The sequence below is a fragment of the Pleurodeles waltl genome, chromosome 12 (assembly GCF_031143425.1).
Source record: "Pleurodeles waltl isolate 20211129_DDA chromosome 12, aPleWal1.hap1.20221129, whole genome shotgun sequence".
Lineage (NCBI taxonomy): Eukaryota > Metazoa > Chordata > Amphibia > Caudata > Salamandridae > Pleurodeles > Pleurodeles waltl.
The window spans coordinates 235,415,625-235,433,959 of record NC_090451.1 but is presented as its reverse complement, the minus strand read 5'-3'; the positions used below and the strand labels follow the sequence as shown (position 1 = coordinate 235,433,959).

Below are 18,335 nucleotides of genomic sequence, written 5' to 3'. Positions count from 1 at the left end.
TTGATGTGTAATATGTATGTAATGTTTGTGTTATGTGTAGTTGGAATTTAGACATTTCTGGTATTTAAAATATCTCACAATGCACTGTGTGCCCTAGATAATGTATAATAAATAAATTTTGGTAAGTTATTCTACCACAGAGAAAGTATAGATTACTCTTTCTCTTGTAATTTTGATTATGTATCCCTACCTTTTGACCAACTCTGTATTGTAGTACGCCCTGGCTAAGAAGCAGCCTCCCGAAGGCTTACAATTCCACAGCATTAGCTTGTGGAGTCCCAGTCCTGGACATCTGCCAGCAGCAGCGTGGGCATCCCTGCACACGTTTGCCAAACACTACTGCCTGGATAGTCAGGCCCGCAGTAACTGGCATTTCGCCCATTTGTTCCTGCAGGACTTTCTAGTCTGAAAACATTTGTCCGTAGCCCATTACCAGGAGGATATGGCTTGGGTATCTAATCAAAGGTAAGGAATCTGCAGCTAGAAGTCTCTATCAGATAAACAAGTTACTTACCTTCAGCCACGCATTATTTGTTAGAGACTCTGTCTAGCTGCAAATTCCTTACACCCACCCATGCCTCCCCCGCTCTGCGGACTTGTTTACTAGGGTTAGGGTGATCCTTTTTCCAGGGCCCTAGTTTGGACACATATATGCGCCAGTTCTTGTCATGGCTCTGCGCGTCTTGCGTTGAAAGTTATGATTAAAGTAACTGAGGCCTGCGAACCTGGGTGGCACCTATATAGGTGACTGTGAGGTAACTTCCGGCGCCAGTGACACCACGTGGAGCCGAATGGAGCTAGCCGATGGCATGGGCAGGGCCATTGCTTGAGCAAAAGTTTCCGGATCCAGTCTGATGCATTGGGAAAATCAAAGGTAAGGAATTTGCACCTAGATAGAGTCTGTACCACATAAAGTATTACCAAAGGTAAGTAACTTGTTCTTCTAACAATATTCATGAATTCTAAAAAGTAGTAAATCTATATCATTATGTAGGAGTACTTTCATGAATGCAGATTTACCACTTCTTTAGTGGGACTTAGTTGCTAGGGAGGCAGATAGTTGCATGTACATGAGAAAAGGACACATGGGAAGGAGGCGCAAAAATACAGATACAGAAGTTGAAGGACCTGTTTATGGGTCCTTTGAAAATGTCATCACATCTCAATGTGCAGCCTCTAAAGATGACGATGTCATCCCTGTCATCTTCGCACTGAATCATCTGAATTGTTCTTTAAGCTGATACCTCGTTGAGGATTCTCTCAGTATTAACAATATTAAAATATACACACATATATATATATATATATGTATTTTGCAGGACCCAAACGCAAGGATGTATGACAGAGACAGAATAACACACAGTGCTAAGAAGCTGGGTATGGGGGTACAGTGGGAGTCAAACAGATAGATAAAGATGGAGGGGGGATCAGAGAGTGGTAGAACACAAAGGCACAGGCAAAGGAGACAAGATCTCTCAAAGGGTAGCTGTGAAGCGCAGCTAAGGCTTATCCAGGAGGGTGTAAAGCAGTAGCAGGTACAACACCTGTCAGTCAGTGATGTACACACGGGAAAGAACCACACCACTGTTAGAAAAATCATGGATTATTTATTGTAAAGCAAATACTAAACTAACTTTGGTATATCTCCTAACCGGAGATATGGTCATATAAAAATATACTTAGAAATAGGCAAGTAAAAGCATAAAATAACATGGGCCCCTATGGGGGCGGCAGCAAACCATATACAGAAAAAATGGAATGTGAAAGTCACTACTAACCAAGACTACCACTCAAGGACCCTTAGGACTGTGGAAGCACTAAAACAGCAAAGGTAAGTGGCTAGGATTCCCCAGGCAGCCGTGTGAAGAGTTGTAACCCCAGGTCAGTGTCCAAAGGATAACTAGGGGAAGTTGCGGTCAGAGTTCTAGGACCCTTCCCAGAGGAAACCTGTGGGGACAAGGGAGATGCCCCCAACCGTTGTTACCAAGAGAAGCAGAGTACCTGCACCAGGGAGCCCAGGTGTATAGGGGTGAAGTTGTGTCGGAACTTCCCATTGAAGTCAATGGGGGTCTCAGTTGTCCAGCTGCTGTTCTGACCCGTGGACCAGGTCGGTGGAACCCAGGTGTGGATACCGGAAGAAGAGGACATAAGGAAAGTGCGGACAGAGTCCAGACCACTTAGGGGTGCCCGGGTGATGCATGGGGCAATGCCTACCCTTCTTGGAGATGCTTTCCTGTGGGATGGTTGGAGAGGAAGTGCTGCTGTGGAGTCCAGGCGATGCAGGAGCATCCCAGGAGTCGTCTACAAGCTGTCCCACACCGGTCCTCGGATTGCAGAGGGGTCAGCAGAACCAACAAGCCTTGGCAAATGCAAGAAAGCGTTGCATGGAGTGTTGCAGAATTTTTGGGGACCAGTAAGGTCCAGAAGACTCTACCATCACAGGTAAGTCAGGACCAGCCCTCAGCAACCAGGAGAGCGAGCAGGGCCCTCTGGCAGCAGGCACAGAGAGTCTTCTGTAGTGCCAAAGGACCACTACCTGTGTTGTAGAGCCTTTGAGAATCCGTGGGACAGCAGGATCCACAAATCGGTCGTCGATGTTGAGGTGCCTGCAGATGCAGGGGAGTGACTCCTTCACTATGAGGGAGCTTCCTTCTTGCTTCCTTCCTGCTTTCCTAAGTGCAAGCAGAGTCCTTGTGACTCTGGAGGATGCACAGACACGGATGTTGCAGAGTCCTTGCAATGAATGGGGACAGAGTTGCAGTGGGAGCACTCCTACTAGGTGTAGTCTTGTCTTGGGTCCTGGCAAAGTCCAGCAGCAGTTTCAGTGCCCAGGTTGCAAAGGTGTCTTGTAGAAGTGTCCTCAGACAAATCCACGGATGAATCTAGGGACCCACCCTCAGGGGAGCCCTTAAGTAAAACAGGAAGGGGGTTTGACACTTACTTTAGTGACCCATCTATCAGAGGGGAGGTCAGAGACGTCACCCAGCTGGACTAACCAGTCAGATGCTCCCAGGGGCCTCTGTTCGTCCTATCTCCAAGATGGCAGAATCAAGTGGCCACCTAGCAGAGCTCCGTGCCCTGCATATGGGGAGGAACTGGACAGAGGGGTGGTCACGACCCAGTCCTTTGTGTGGTTTCGCATGTGAGCAGGAGCTGGGGGCTCCTGCACTGGAGTAAACTGATTTATGCAAGGAGGGCACCAAATGTGCCCTTCAAAGCAGTCAGTAGCGCTCTGAGCTACCCCCAACACAGCTCAGAGACACCTAATTCTAAAGGAGAGGTGGTAACACATCTCCTCTACTGGAAATCCTTTGTTCTGCTTTCCCCTGCTTGAGTTACACTCAGCAGCGGGAGGGCAGATTAATGTCTGTGGTTGGCAGCAGCACGGGTTGGCATGCAGACCCTGCAAGGCTGTACAGGCAGACATGGGGGATCCCCTAGGGAGCCCCCAGAGTACATGATGTCATGCAACTAGCACTGAAATTGGTGTAGTAGCATGATTCCAACTTTTTTTTATACCAAACATGACTAGGTTCGGTGGAGCAATTATGTAGTGTGGACCAGCGTCCACTACATACCTTGAGATGGCTTCCCTGCACTTCCAAAGCCCAGAAAATGGAGTCTGGGGTTTGTAGGGGCACCTCTGATCATGCAGCGGTGCCCTCACACTGAGAACCATGCACCCTGGCCTTGGGCTGAAGGGCATACTTTAGGGGTGATTTATAGGGTCAGTGACCGTGAAATAAGGTAAGCCTTATATCTGGTGTGAAAGGTACATGCACCATTTCACACAGACTGCAGTAGCAGGCATGTTGTCACAGTTTGCATGGGCCCCCGTGGGTGGTACAATACATGCTACAGCCCATGGGGGAGCCACTGGTGTACCAATTCCCTAGGTACCTAAGTACCATATACTAGGAACTTACATGGGGGCACCAGTATGCTAATTGTGATGTGTAAAAGTTACTTATCAACTAAATTTAGGAGAGAGAACACTGACATTTGGGTCCTGTTTAGCAGGATCCCAGTGTACTACAGTCTAAACATACTGACATCAGGCAAAAAGCGTGCGTAACTATGTCAGAAAGGTACTACTTTCCTACAACAACCCATAAGAAAGGAGACCCAGACTTGATTAACATTAGTAAAGGGACACAGGAAGCGATGCCACAGAGGGGACACAGCCAGAAGACTGGGGACTGACAGAACAGATTCACAGGCAGAACAGCTATTGGTGTGGGTAACAAGAGTACCATGGTTTTGCTGTCAGACCTGTTGTTGCTGCAAGCACACTACAAATCACAATCTGCACATCTGTCTCTCACTCCATCACACACCAAGCACAGTGTTCCAAGACTAGACAAAAACACCTCTTCGGTCACTCATGCATTAGGCAAAAACGTTTCCCACATAGACACCTAACCACACAGTGTAGACAGGGCCAAACTGGACATTTAGTCCATCAGCCATATTGCTAGGGCTGGAGCTGCTGTAGGCATCTTTTTGAAGGACCTCTGCTGACACCTCTGTTACTTCTATGGGTCCCTGTGGTTAATTGCAGAGACACAGCGAGCGGGAGGGGGTTTGGAGAGAGAGAAAGGAGATAAGAGGGAGAAAACAGTAAAACAAAAACAAAGAATAGATGGAAATGGAGATGTAGGGAGGAGGAAGAAGAGGGGCTGCTTTTGGTTCCCAATCAGGCCCTTGGTGTAGTGTGCTATACAAGCACTACACCCCACATAGGGGTGGTAACCAAAGTATAAATTCTACAATCTGATAGAGACTTCTATTTGCAGATTCCTTACCTTTTGAATTTCCCCCAGGTGTCAGTCTGGATCTGGAGATTTTTCTCCAAGCAGTACTCCTGTGTGCCGTTACGTGGCGTTGGTCATCTCCACATCCGTTGTTGGGTTTGCCGGATATGATGTTGCGGGTCCTATACAGGCGCCACCTCAGCGCCCTGACGTCACTTTTTTTTTTTTTTCCATGCCAGCCTGCGTGCAGATCCGAACAAGAGCTACCCCTACAGTCATCTTTTGACTGGACTTTTGACTTTTGTTAAAGCTTTTTTGACATTCTGGTGCATCCAGATGTCATCATGGAAGACCGGATTCGAGGCCTGTGACTCCTGTCATCGGATGAGGTCCATGACCGATCCGCATCGCGTGTGTCTCTGGTGTGTTTGGAGCATGATCACGACCTGAAGTTGTGCTCCGAGAGCCAGATCATGTACCTGAAGGCTTAGAGGGAGCGGTGCCTAAAGCTTATTGCAGCTTAGCGCTCGGCTTCGCTTTGCTCCCAGTCTCGGTCGAGAGGAAGGTCCCGAAACCGCTCGCGGAGCCCACTCTCTTAGTCGTCCCACTCAAAATCTTTGGGACTTTTTGGTAAGCACAAGAAGAAGTCGAAGAAGAGCAAGCATCCTTCGACTTCACCCCGTCAGTTGAATAACACAACGCAGGAAATGGAGCGTTGTCGCTCTAGGCCTCTGTTTTCAGAGCCTACTTCTGGGTCGGCTCCATACCTCCTCAAATTTCCAGGGGCCAGAGCCACCTCTTCCTAATTGCGAGAATTCCATGAAGCCATGCATCTCATCTTTGCCAGTACTACCTGCCAGAGTATTTTTGTGCCTGCTGGGGTGGGCAGGGGCCCCCTTGGATTTCACGCCGGCAGCTTTGGCCTTGTGTCCGGAGGGCACCTATGGATCCGTTTCCAGATCCAAACCGATGGTGGTCGTGCCACCGCAACCTATCCTGAAATCGGTTCAGATGATGATGCTCCTGATGCCACCTGGGCCCACGGTCGGCATAGATCCCATCCTTATCACTGACTCTGACACGGAGGCAGACCAGTGTCGCTCAACCCTGATTCCAACTTTGACGCGAACCTTGCTCCCTAGGTCGGATTGTGACCCTTATTGTTACGGGTATTGTGAGAGTATGGAGGGGTCGCTGGACCCTTGAGAATACCACTCAGTACCTGTGTGAAGCCAATGGTCTGGACATCTCCCCTGATGCTGGCATGCTTTCTCCCCCTACTGTGGCTACGGAGGATGGAGCTTCCTATTCAATGTTGTGCTGGAGACTTGGTCCAAACCCAGCACAGGGGCTCCTGTTAATAGGACAATCGCCTGCCTCCAGGGACCAGCGTCTAATTTCCTGGCGTTTGAGAGCTTGGTTATTCAGACCTCTACATCCTCAGGCGCATTCCCTTCCCACCCCCGGATAGGGAATCCAAAAGACTGGATCAGCCTGTGAAGAGAATCCTTTTTTTTTCTCCAGTCTCGCATTGCGGTCTCTGAACACCGCATGCCTTTTGAGCTGTTACACCCCTACCTTCTGGGACACGGTTGCACAGGTGCTGCCACAGGTCCTGGAGGAGGCCCGGGCCATTCTCTCTCAACCTATTGCTGAGAGGAGACATTCAGCGAAGTTCACAATATGATGTGGAATGGATACCACCTGCTCACTAGGTAGATCGGTTGCATCGAGGGTGGCCTTGAAGCACCACGCTTGGTTAAGGACATCTGGCTTTTGATCTGATGTCCAAGCTGCGCTTATGGGCATGCCCATCAATGGCACCCTTCTCTTCTGAGACAAAGCAGACTCAGTGCTTGAGCACTTTAAGGAGTCCTGGGCTACGGCCCAGTCCGTGGGCCTTGTCCCCTTCAGTCTGCTCTTCGCACCTTCCGTGGCTAATGAAGGGGCACCCAACCATGTCCCTTTCCCTCCAGCCACCGCACTGCACATGCTGCCCAGCCTCTGTATGGCCGGGGACGTGGGATCCAATGTCCTCGGGGATCAGAGGTCCAACGGTCTGCCCAGTTCAGCCCTTGCCGCACCCCCCACTCCCGCTACCGCCTCCAGACCTTCCTGGCCTGACTACCCTTCCATCCATGCCACCATCCTACGATCAGATGACGGATCACCTGGCATTTCTTCACGAGGAAGTTACAGTTCTGTTGGGTAAGGGAGCTACAGAGAGGGTCCCAGTGCCAGAAGTAGGTGGTGGTTGTTATTCGCACCACATTCTGGTGCTCAAAAAGGACGTGGGCCTCCGCCCTATCCTAGACCTCCGGTCACTCAATCTCTTCCTCAGGAAGGGAAGTTCAAAATGCTCACTCTGGCTCAAGTCATATCTGCCCTGGTCCCAGGAGACTGGATGATATCTTGCAGGACGCCTATTTCCATATTCCCTTTGGGCCTGCCCACAGATGTTACTTGCGTTTAGTGGTAGGCCACAAGCATTTTCAGATTACTGTGCTCCTCTTTGGCCTTACCAGCGCCCCTCAGGTGTTCCCCAAAGCAATGGCGGTGGTCGCAGCTCATCTGCGTAGGTCAGGGGTTTTATTCTTCACCTACCTCGACGACTGGCTGTTGAAGATGGGCTCTCCCCAGGCTGTCGTCTCCCAACTCCATACTACGGAGGACCTCCTGCATTTGCTGGGGTTCACCTTAAACGTGCTGAATTCACATCTGACTCCCTCTCAGGCACTCCCTTTCATCTAAGCTGTTCTGGACACAGTGCAATTTCAGGCCTATCCTCCCGAGGATATTTAGGTCATGATACCGATGTTTCTGCCTCTATCCTGGATTTCAGTGAGAATGACTCTGAGGCCGCTGTGCCTCATGGCCTCCTGCATCCTGCTGGTGATACATGCCAGATGGCATATGCAGGCTCTGCAGTGGGACCTAAAGTTCCTTTGGGTGCAGCATCAGGGGAATCTCTCCTACATGGTCCAGATCTCAGAGGGAATTGTGCAAGATCTTCAGTGGTGGCTCTTGAACCACGATTGGGTCAGGGGCAGAGCCCTCTCCCTTCCCCAACCAGATCTGACAGTAGTGGCAGATGCGTCACTCCTGAGATGGGGTGGCACATGGGAGAGGAGTCCGGTTTCCATCGGAGGCCGGGCTCCATATCAGTCTTTTGGAGCTCAGGGCGATCAGGCTAGCATTGGAAGCATTCCTCCCTCGCTCAAAAGAAAAGTGGTGCATGTGTTCACAGACAACACAGCTGCCATGTGATACTGCAACAAGCAGGGTGGGGTGGGGTCGTGGGCCCTTTTTCAGGAGGCTCTGCGCCTCTGGACATGGCTCGAACATCAGGGCATATCTCTGGTGGTTCAACATCTGGCATGCTCTCTGAACTCCAGAGCAGACGAACCCAACCGTCAATGCCTGGTCGAGCATGAATGGCACCTCCTTCTGGAGATAGTGCAAGGTCTCCTTCAACAGTGGAGCCTTGGTTAGATCTGTTTGCCTCCGCAGAGAACTTAAAGTGTCAGCTGTTTTGCACGTTGGAGTTTCCAAGGCGGCACTCGCTCGGCAACGCTTTTCATCTCGAGTGGATCTCATCCCTCCTTTCCGCCAATACCACTTCTGCCCAGAGTTCTCAAGAAAATCAAGAACGACCGGGCCCAAATAATTGTTTTGGCTCCAGACTGGGGATACTCTGGTATCCTGAGGTCTTCAGCATGGCCATTAATCCACCTATCAGACTGCCCCTTTGGGAGGCTCATCTGTCGGAGCAGTGGGGAGGGTCCTCCACCCGAACCTGTCCAGTCTCCGCCTTCTTGCATTGAGATTGAGCTGCGGCAGTTGACGGCTTTTGACCTTCCTCCCGAAGTCTGTAACGTTATCTTGGCAGCCATGTATCCCTCTACAAATACAGTATATGCCTCTCATTGGAACAGACTTTTGGAATGGTACAGAGACAGGTTTGTTGACCCCCTCTCTGCCCCTCTATCAGAGGTCCTCTTGTTTGCTCTTTCTATAGCCCAGCAGGGCTCTGCTTTGTGCTCCCTAAAGGGTTACATGTCTTTTATCTCTGCTTTCCTGAGATTACCTGACCAACCCTCCTTGTTTAAAGCTCCTATCATTGGTAGATTCCTGAAGGGTCTTACCCATATGTTTCCTCCTTCACGGTTCAGAAAGCCCCAATGGGATTTTAACTTGGTTCTTACTTTTCTGATGTGTGATCCTTTCAAGCCACTTTGTAACTGTCCCCTTAGGCTTCTTACTATAAAGACAGCCTTCCTTGTTGCCACCACTTCTGCCCGTGGGGTCAATGAGCTGCAGGCTCTTTCCTCGAAGCCACCCTTCATTTCCATCCATTCTGACAAGGTGGTGTTTCGTACCAAGGCTTCCTTTGTACCAAAAAGGGTCACTCCCTTTCATGTAGTCCAATCAGTCACTTTGCCTTATTTTTACGTGCCTCCACATCCTTCTAAGGAGGAGAGACTCCACCTCCTGGACCTAAAAAGAGAGTTGGCGCTCTATCTTGATCGTACCAAAGCGTTCCAGGTGGATGATCAATTCTTTGTGAGTTATATAGGTGTGAACAAAGGTTGGGCAGTGCAGAAGGGAAGCATCTCTAGATGGGTTATTCTCTGCATTAGAATGTGCTACGCATTTGCTAAGAAGCAACCCTGTGAGGGTTTGCATGCTCACTTCACCAGAGCAACTGCTACCATTAACATGTGGAGTTCTAGTCCTGCTTATCTGCCAGGCACCAACGTGGGACTCTTTGCACACATTCACCAAACACTACTGCCTGGACTTTCAGGTCCGGAGGGACAGGTACTTTGCCCGTTCTGTCCTGCAGGACTTCTTAGTATGATCTTGGTTCGCAGACTCACCTCCGGGAATGGTATTGCTTAGGTATCTATTCAAAAGGTAAGGAATCTGCAACTCGAAGTCTCTGCCAGATGAACAAGCTACTTACCTTCAGTAACAAAATATCTGGTAGAGACATATTCTAGTTGCAGATTCCTTACCAACTCACCCATCCTCCCCGCTCTGCAAACTGATTCTAGGGACAGCGACTTCTCTTTCAGGGCTCTAGTTCTGACGCACCAGGGTCAGTGTTCTTCATGGCTCCTCACCTCTGGTGTAGTAAGTTGTGAAAAAAACCAAGGTCAGCGCACTGGGGTGGCATGTAAATGGGACCTGTGACATCATATCCGGATGAACCCGACGACGGACGCGAGGGAAAAATCTCTGGATCCAGACTGATGCCTGGGGTAAATCAAAAGGTAAGGAATCTGCAAATAGAATATGTTGCTACCAAATATTGTGTTACCAAATGTAAGTAACTTGTTCATCTAGTAATTCAGCAAACATTATTTTTCTTTTGCCCACTACTTACTATCGTACCATAGAAAATAAGTAGAGCAGCAGGTGAAGGGTGAAGGTTAGCAAGAAATGTTCCCTTTGAATATTGTCCACTGTTTGTGCCTTGGGCTTCTTTTCAAAGATATCCATGTCTTCAATCACCGTTGTTACATAGGGTTGCTCATCACCTCTAGGATGACCTGCTAGAAACAGTCTCTATGTGATGGGTTGGATGCCAGTGTAGAAAACGTTCAACAGTGTAAGCACCTGCAACAGCACCACTAAATAGGTGTGGCACCAAGGTTACATTGTCAGCTTAGAACAAGGTGCTGCACACAGAGACGTTTTGAGGTTGGGGCCAGGGTCTCGTTGGCCTATGGTAGGACATTCAGGCAGTGCTTAAAGGGGTGGTCTAACAGATCAGGGTATTGGCCGGGTTGTAACTGTTTGTGGGCCTGCCTGCCACTTTTTACTATTTTTTTCCATGATATTACTTCAGACATTTACTGCTGCAAGCACAAATGCATGCATCTGTGCAGTGTATTTTTACCAGTTCAAAACTACCTGCTGTGCAAATATGGGCCACTTTTTAGGTCCCAACCTACTAGGCAGTGCAGCTGTCTGGTTTGCTAAAGACATCTTGGGGACATTCAGAAAGCTGACCTGGGAGTGCATTCTGCCTGTTGCTTTCCATTGGCTTTGTCGCTTGTAACTCACAATTTCTTGCTTTCCACTTGCTGGCTTTATTTGTTTTAGGCTGTCCCGCTTGAATTCGTACCTTTCCTTGCCCAAACCATATTTACAGTATCCTTTCAAGTGCCCCCTTTCTGTAAACAGGCCTGTAAATCTGGTTCTTATGTTGTCACATTTCCTGTGCATTTACAGACAGAGGTCAAATATCAGGCACTGTCTTCCAATGGGCACTTGTTTACTTTTCTTTATCTGACTTCAAAGTGAGGGGAGTTATGTGGTAATCTTGCTGGATACTGGGGGTAGGAAAGTTTTTTTTGTAGCACACATCAACATTTAAATGAACTGTGTAAGTATTTCAGAATATATCAGAACTAGGAACACAAATAAAGCATATTTTTTGTTATTGCGAAGTGTGTTGGAAACAAATACTTTAATATGATCAAAGCAAATCATTACACTAGGTGATGCAATTTCCACACATTTTCACCTGTTTTATTAGCAACGCTGTTTGTGCAAATGTAATGGTCATTTGAATTGAAGCTGTGTTGTTTGTAATGGAAGTGTGCTACCTCACCATGAATACTCCACTCTACGCCACTCCACTCTGCACCACTCCACTTTGCACCACTCCACACCACTGCACTCTGCACCACTTCACTTTACACCACTGCACTCTATTCCACTTCATGTTATGCCTCTCTACTCTACCCTGTACCACTCTACTCTATGCCAATGGACTCTTCTCCACACTACTGCTCTCTGCACCAGGCCACTTTACACCACTCCAGTCTAGGCCACACCAATCTACTCTGCACAGCTCCACTCTATGCCACTGTACTCTTCATCACTCTGCAACACTACACTCTGCTCCACTGTACTCTATGCCAATAATCTCTGCACTAATGTACTTTACTCTGTAACACTCAACTTTATGCCCCTGCACTCTACGCCAATCCACTGTACGCCACTCTAATCTACTCTGCATCACAACACTCTATGCCACTGCACTCTACACCACTTACTGTGCACAAATAAATTCTATGCCACTCTACCCACCTGCACTCTACTCTGCATGACTTCACTCTACGCCGTCACTCTACTCTAAAACAATCTACTCTATGCCACTCTACATCCACTCTGCTCTTAACCACTGCACTCAGCGCCAATGCACTCTGCCCTCTGCCACTGCACTCTATTCCACATCACTATACTTTACGGCATTGCTCTCAACACCATTCTACACCACTGGATTCTGACAGTATTCTGCAACACTGCACTCTCCGCCACTGAATTCGACACCACTCTACTCTACACTACTGCATTCTATGCCACTGCACTCTACAGCACTATACTCTGGCCCACTCTGTGCTACTCTGCTGTGCACCACTCTACACCACTGCACTCTATGCCACTCGACTCTGCACTTTACTCCACTGCACTCTGCCACTCGACTGTACTCTGCACCACTGCCCTCTGCATCATTCAACTCTGTGCAACTCCACTCTGCGCTACTCTACTCTGCGCCACTCTACCCCTTGCCACTTTACTATGCACCACTCCAATCTACTATGCACCATTCTACTATGCACCACTCTAACCTATGCCACTGCATTGTGCACTGCTGAATTCAGTGCCACTGCACTCTACGCCACTATACACTGCAACACTCTACGCCAATGCACTCTTCACCAGTCCACTCTCCTCTATGTCACTCCAGTGTATGCCACTCTATGCCACCCCAATACACAACACTCTCTGCCACTCAACTCTACAATACTATACTCCACTCTTCACCATTCCAGTCTGCGACACTCCACAACACTCTCCTCTATGCCACTGTCTTTTAGCCATGCTGAACAGCAGCCACGCTGGTGTACAACATGGCTAAAACACATTGGCAAAGCCAGTAGCTCTTGCATAGGCGAACCTATTAATTTTGCCAGTGCTTGTTAAGCTATCTGATTTGCTAATGAGGACACACATTTTGGTGCCAAGGCCTATTTTCTGTTTCAGCCCGGCTCTTGGCCGAAGCAAGTACAGAGCCTGCACTTTGAAGAGGCCCAACCAGAGGCCCAACCAGAGGTCAGTGCTGTTGAATGAGTGCGTTCTTAAACCCAAAAACAACAATGTAGAGTTCTCAAATTATTTATTTTCGCAATTTTAACAATTCTTTTGTTTGTTACTCATCATGTCGACGACTCTGTGTTCTTGTTTCTTACCAGTACATCAGCCATTTTGTACTTTCTGATTTTTGTATTTGTTCTTGTTATGCCTGTGGCACTCAGGACACATTCCACTATGGTTCTATTTCTAATTGTGTCTTTATGTACAGATTGTTGACATTTGCAGAAAGATAAATGTCTTCATTCACCCATGATTGTGGTGGCCTGCTGTGCTTTACCTTCAATATGTCATTTATTGCATGAGGTTATTTAGCCTCAGAAATATATATTTTTTATCACATTATACCAATGAGAACCATTGTTACACTTGAACTAACATGACGCACCGGACGACACAGCTGTAATATAAAAGATTCTACCATCATGCACAGTATCTTAATACATGTTTAATGATAATGACTAGGAGATCTTTTCCCACCTTGAAAGCAAAATACAGAAATGGCCAAAATATTAGTAATATCCATCAATATACTGACTTTGTTATACCCCTGTCATAGGTACAATGATTCCACCTGTTTAATGCTAATGAGCAATCATTATATTTCTCTCAGGTGTGCAATTGCTAGATGAAGTGACCTACCCTAGTGTATCACTAGACTCTCCCACCAAAGCTCGTTCCACATGAGTAAAGTAAGGCCCTCGGCAGATGACCCTTATTACACAACTTATCAATGAAGTTGCAGACTCCAGTGAACAGCCAGTTTGTTCTTCCAAGGCACGCTCTCTTGCATACTATGCATAAATAATGTATTGTAGCAGATGACTCCTATTCCCTCAGGATAGGTGACTTGGGTGAAGCTACACACCACAGCAGGTTTCAGGTCGGTTCCTCTAAGGCATGCTCTGGATTTACAATGTACACAGCCCGTCAGATGACTAGCCTGGTCTTCCAAAGTACACAATATATCAGCAAAGTTACACTTCACAGCAGATGGCCAACCTGTTCCTTCATTCGCAGCCCTACAGCAGTACAATAATTGTATGCAATTTATGAACATATTGAAGCCAATTCACAAAAGATTTTGCTATATGTGCGACTTACTTTTGTACCACTCCAGACTAATTCCTGGAATTAAGAAGTAATCCAGGGGTGCAAGAGGATGTCATAGTAAAGTCTTCGTGAATTGCCCGCTTTCCCCATCGCTGTTGCTCCGGTTTCCTAGCCAAGCTGCTTTCCCCACATCACCAATAGCCACCTAGGAACCCTTATTCTGAATAAGGAGGCGCCGCCCTGTTCCCGCTCGGGGCGTTGACATCCTCGTCTAAAAGAAATGGGCCATAAGTATGACGTTATTCACAAGGTTCCACCCCCTAGGTCTTGGCTGTTCTTCATAACCCTGTGTTACCCTTTAGCTTCAATGTGGCAGTGTGTTTGCCAATATTACTGACACTATCTGGCTGGCCATGTGCTGCATACAAATGAACAGTTGGTAATACTGAACCTTTACTTCCGACCTCTTAGCTTCATTCCAAACATGGTTCTGATCACCATTCGGTAAGGTTAGAGATCTGCTTGTTTTTGAGTAGCCCAGTGAATAACCCCAAGATTCCCTCCAGTGATGCCATTAGATGCTTACCTTTCAGGTACACCTGTGGCGTACGGAACTGACGTGTTCGTAGAAAGATGATGAGCGTGATGGCGTTTCCAATGACAATAGCAAACGCAAGGCAGACCATTAGCAACACCACGGTGGCCCAACAGAGCAGACTGCAGCAGCAGAAGGTACATATTGAGGCAAAAGCTCTGTCGTCTGGGTTCAAGGTCTTATCAGAAAAACCCCTGGTGGCCGCCGTCGCATTAAAAGACCTCGCTGAGGTTGCATGATGGGTCTCTTGAGTTAGATTGTGGACACAGAAAGACATTACAAATTCTAAATGGGGAAGACGGCTCTGCTTTGGGCTAGTAGACTCTCGCTGGCCAAACATGCTTTAGCGTGGATTGCCTCAAGGTGCCCGAGCTACCCACAAATATGTTGTCCATGGAGGGATGGGTCCCGCTGACCACCGTGCTTTTATGCGTCCCTTATCCCGCTTGACTTTTCCACGCTCTACACATTTGATTTACTTTTTTGCTCATTCTGGTGCCCCAGGAAATAGAGTTCAGGAGTTACAGTAGAGAGGGGCTCCATGAGAGAGTTGATAGCTTACTGAATAAAGTGACACTTGTCAGTCTGATTTCCAGCTTTGATATTTTGATCCAACCCTGTAACAGTCAAAAGTAAAATGCACATTAGGCACGGAAAAACATTCAAAAAGCACACTGGCACCATATAAACCACAATTCACAGGATTAAACATTTCTTCACTTAAGGTGATCAAAAGCGATTTTGCAGCAAAATAGATCGCAAACAGGCTTGGTTTTTTTCGAGGCAGTGGATGCGGATGAGTTTGTCTTCTGGTTTAATAAGTTCTGGTAAGTACATACACAATTTAGCACTTTAAATAGTTAGATATTAGACAGGAGTGCTTGAATCCCCAGCGTGACTGCATCACCAAATCGTGCTTGAAGTCAGGGCAATCGTCTCTAGGATCCTCGATTGTCGATATGGGAAACAAGTTGGTTCTGTGTTGGAAAAGGCTCTCACTATGGCAAGTGCCTCCACACTAGGACTGTATCAGCATAAACATGTCACACGGATCTAGTCTGCATTGGAAATGTTGGAGTGATATGGGTATAATGATGTACACACCACATCAACAAAGGTGGAATAATAGCTGTCGAGGACACTTAAGAATATGAAATAGCAATAAAATATTTATTAAGCAAGGGGGCCCATTATGAAGTTCTATGGCATAACCCTTCAGAAGGCAGAACACATTTAGGGGGTCATTCTGACCCTGGCGGTCATCGACCGCCAGGGTCGACGACCACGGAAGCACCGCCAACAGGCTGGCGGTGCTTCCTTTTGTATTCCGACCGCGGCTGTGAAGCCGCGGTCGCCCAGCCTGGTCCATTACCCCCGGCTGGGAGAATCCTAAGCAGCGCCGCCATGGGGATTCCGACCCCCTTCCCGCCAGCCTGTTTCTGGCAGTTTTCACCGCCAGAACCAGGATGGCGGGAATGGGTGTCATGGGGCCCCTGGGGGCCCCTGCACTGCCCATGCCACTGGGGCCCCCTAACAGGGCCCCAGAAAGATTTTCACTGTCTGCATTGCAGACAGTGAAAATTGTGACGGGTGCAACTGCACCCGTCGCACCACTGCAACTCCGCCGGCTCCATTCGTAGCCGGCTTCATTGTTGTAGGGCCTTTCCCGCTGGGCCGGCAGGTGCTCCTTTGGCGGGCGCCCGCCGGCCCAGCGGGAAAGCCAGAATGGCCTCCGCGGTCTTTTGACCGCGGAGCGGCCAAGTGGCGGTTCCCGTTTGGCTGCCGGCTACCGCCGCCAGCCTAACTCGGAATGAGGGCCTTAATCTCCCATCTGTTCGCACTAGCCATGGAGGAGGAACCGAGAACAATTTTCTGAGAAAGCCATATCACTTGATCCCGGCATTTATATATTAACTAAAATATAGAAAAAATACCCTATTTCCTGGAAATTGGCCCAAATGTCTCAGCTCTCAACTGCACTCTAGAGCTCATTTCCCTCTATGTAGAATGTTTCTTAAAGCTTTTTTTTTTAACTGATGTCCACAAACGGTTAACATTTCACATAAATCAACAGAATAGTGAAGAAGATTGATTGATAAGCAAATTATCAGTGGGCCTTAATATTGACAGCGGTGTTTTAAGGCATGGGCAAAGTGAGCAGTTGCCTAGGGCCCCCACCTTCCCAGGATCCTCTTATGAAAAATGATTTTTCTATATTTCTGTATCTCAGCCACTCTCCCTCTCTCTGCCTACCTCTCACTCTTTCTCTCTTCTACCCAGTGCCATCCTGTGGATTTTTGGGACACTAGGCAAGACATATTTCAGCTATTTTTGTGCAACCTCATCTCTGAAAGTTTATGTATAATTCATTATTATCCAGTATTGGATCTTTCATAAATTCACATGCTTGAATCATCCCCGTCGTCGAAGTGGGAGTCCCACGGTACATAAAATAGCAATAATTAACAAATAAAACTTTTTTGCCATAGGCTATAATGGAAACAGTAATTACTCATATAGCCTATCCATGTCCTTTTGTGAAAAGGACCCAAACCTGCCTGCTGACCAATCAGGCACCAGCACCCTCTAGAACACTCTCCAGAGAAGCTCCTTCCCTCAGATTTTCTACCGCACGTCGTGTGAAGGGAGTCTCCCTGAGCTCTGCTCAGTTTTCTACTTCTTCAGAACCTTTTTTCTCTCAAAGAATTAAAAATATGTTGGATTCTTCTAGAAAAGGCCTTATCCGCCCTTGCAAGACCTGTGGAAAGAAAAGGCTCCATGTGGATGATCCACATAAAGACTGCTTGCATTGTCTATACCCACAACATCAGGTGAAAGACTGCAAGATATGTTGCACTTTCTCCACAAAAACCCTCGGAGACCGTGAGGGTAGACTCCTGACATGGTTACAGGCTAAATCCTGTACTTCAGGTGAGGAGAGTGGGTCAGAAAGGCCATACAAAAGGTCCAAATCTGAGGACCTGGCCCAGACAGAAAAATCTAGAAAGAGGCAGAAATTACATGGAAAGGGCTTACAGACTTCAATCTCCTCTGAGCCATCCTCTCCTCTTCAAAAGAAGGAGTCCTACCGTCTTTCTCCTTCCTCAGAGCCTTCTACCTCTAGAAAGTTGACTATTAAAATCAAATCGACGACAACACCACCGTCGACGACCGTGACGACGACAGTACTAACAGCTACCATCTCCACTACATCTTCGACGAGATCATCGTCAGCGACGACTACTTTGACATCAACGGTAAGGGCTCCTATCCCCTCAATCAAACCTCCGTCTACGAGGACTCCAGAACGGAGTGAGTCGTTGACATCATTGACGACGACAACATCGTCGCTTATAACACCGTTGACGACAGCCCCGTCGACTATAATATCAACGACGACAGCGTCATCGGCTGTCTCACCGTCGACGAGGACACTGTTGAAGAAGCCGTCGTCGACGAAACCTCCGTCGACGAGACCACCGTCTACGAGACCACCGTCGACGGAAAAATCAGTACCGTCCACGGCATCTTCAACTCTGACACCATCTACGACTACTCTAGTACCTGTCAGGCAGATAGAAGCTACTCCTACTTCTTCCAGGTCTCCGGATCTCCGAGCCATGGTCAGGATCACATCTCTGCCCAGATCAGACATTTATCCCATAGACACGTCTCCAAGCAAAGTGTCAACTTTAGTACCCAGTCATCTTCTTGACTGGGAGGAATCTGATGAGGGTCCATTCGGAGATGCACACAGCCCATCA

General features: G+C 47.9%; 1 protein-coding gene across 2 annotated transcripts in view; it reads right to left on the bottom strand.

Annotated features, from left to right (window-relative positions):
* LOC138267600 (adenosine receptor A3-like) overlaps positions 1–18,335 on the bottom strand; it is a 151,594-nt gene that overhangs the window by 8,827 nt on the left and 124,432 nt on the right. For both annotated transcript variants that reach the window (XM_069216662.1, XM_069216663.1), the window contains exon 2: positions 14,563–15,188. In XM_069216662.1, the coding sequence (XP_069072763.1) occupies positions 14,563–14,911 (349 nt within the window). In that variant the 5' untranslated portion in view covers positions 14,912–15,188. The remainder of the gene's footprint in view (positions 1–14,562; positions 15,189–18,335) is intronic.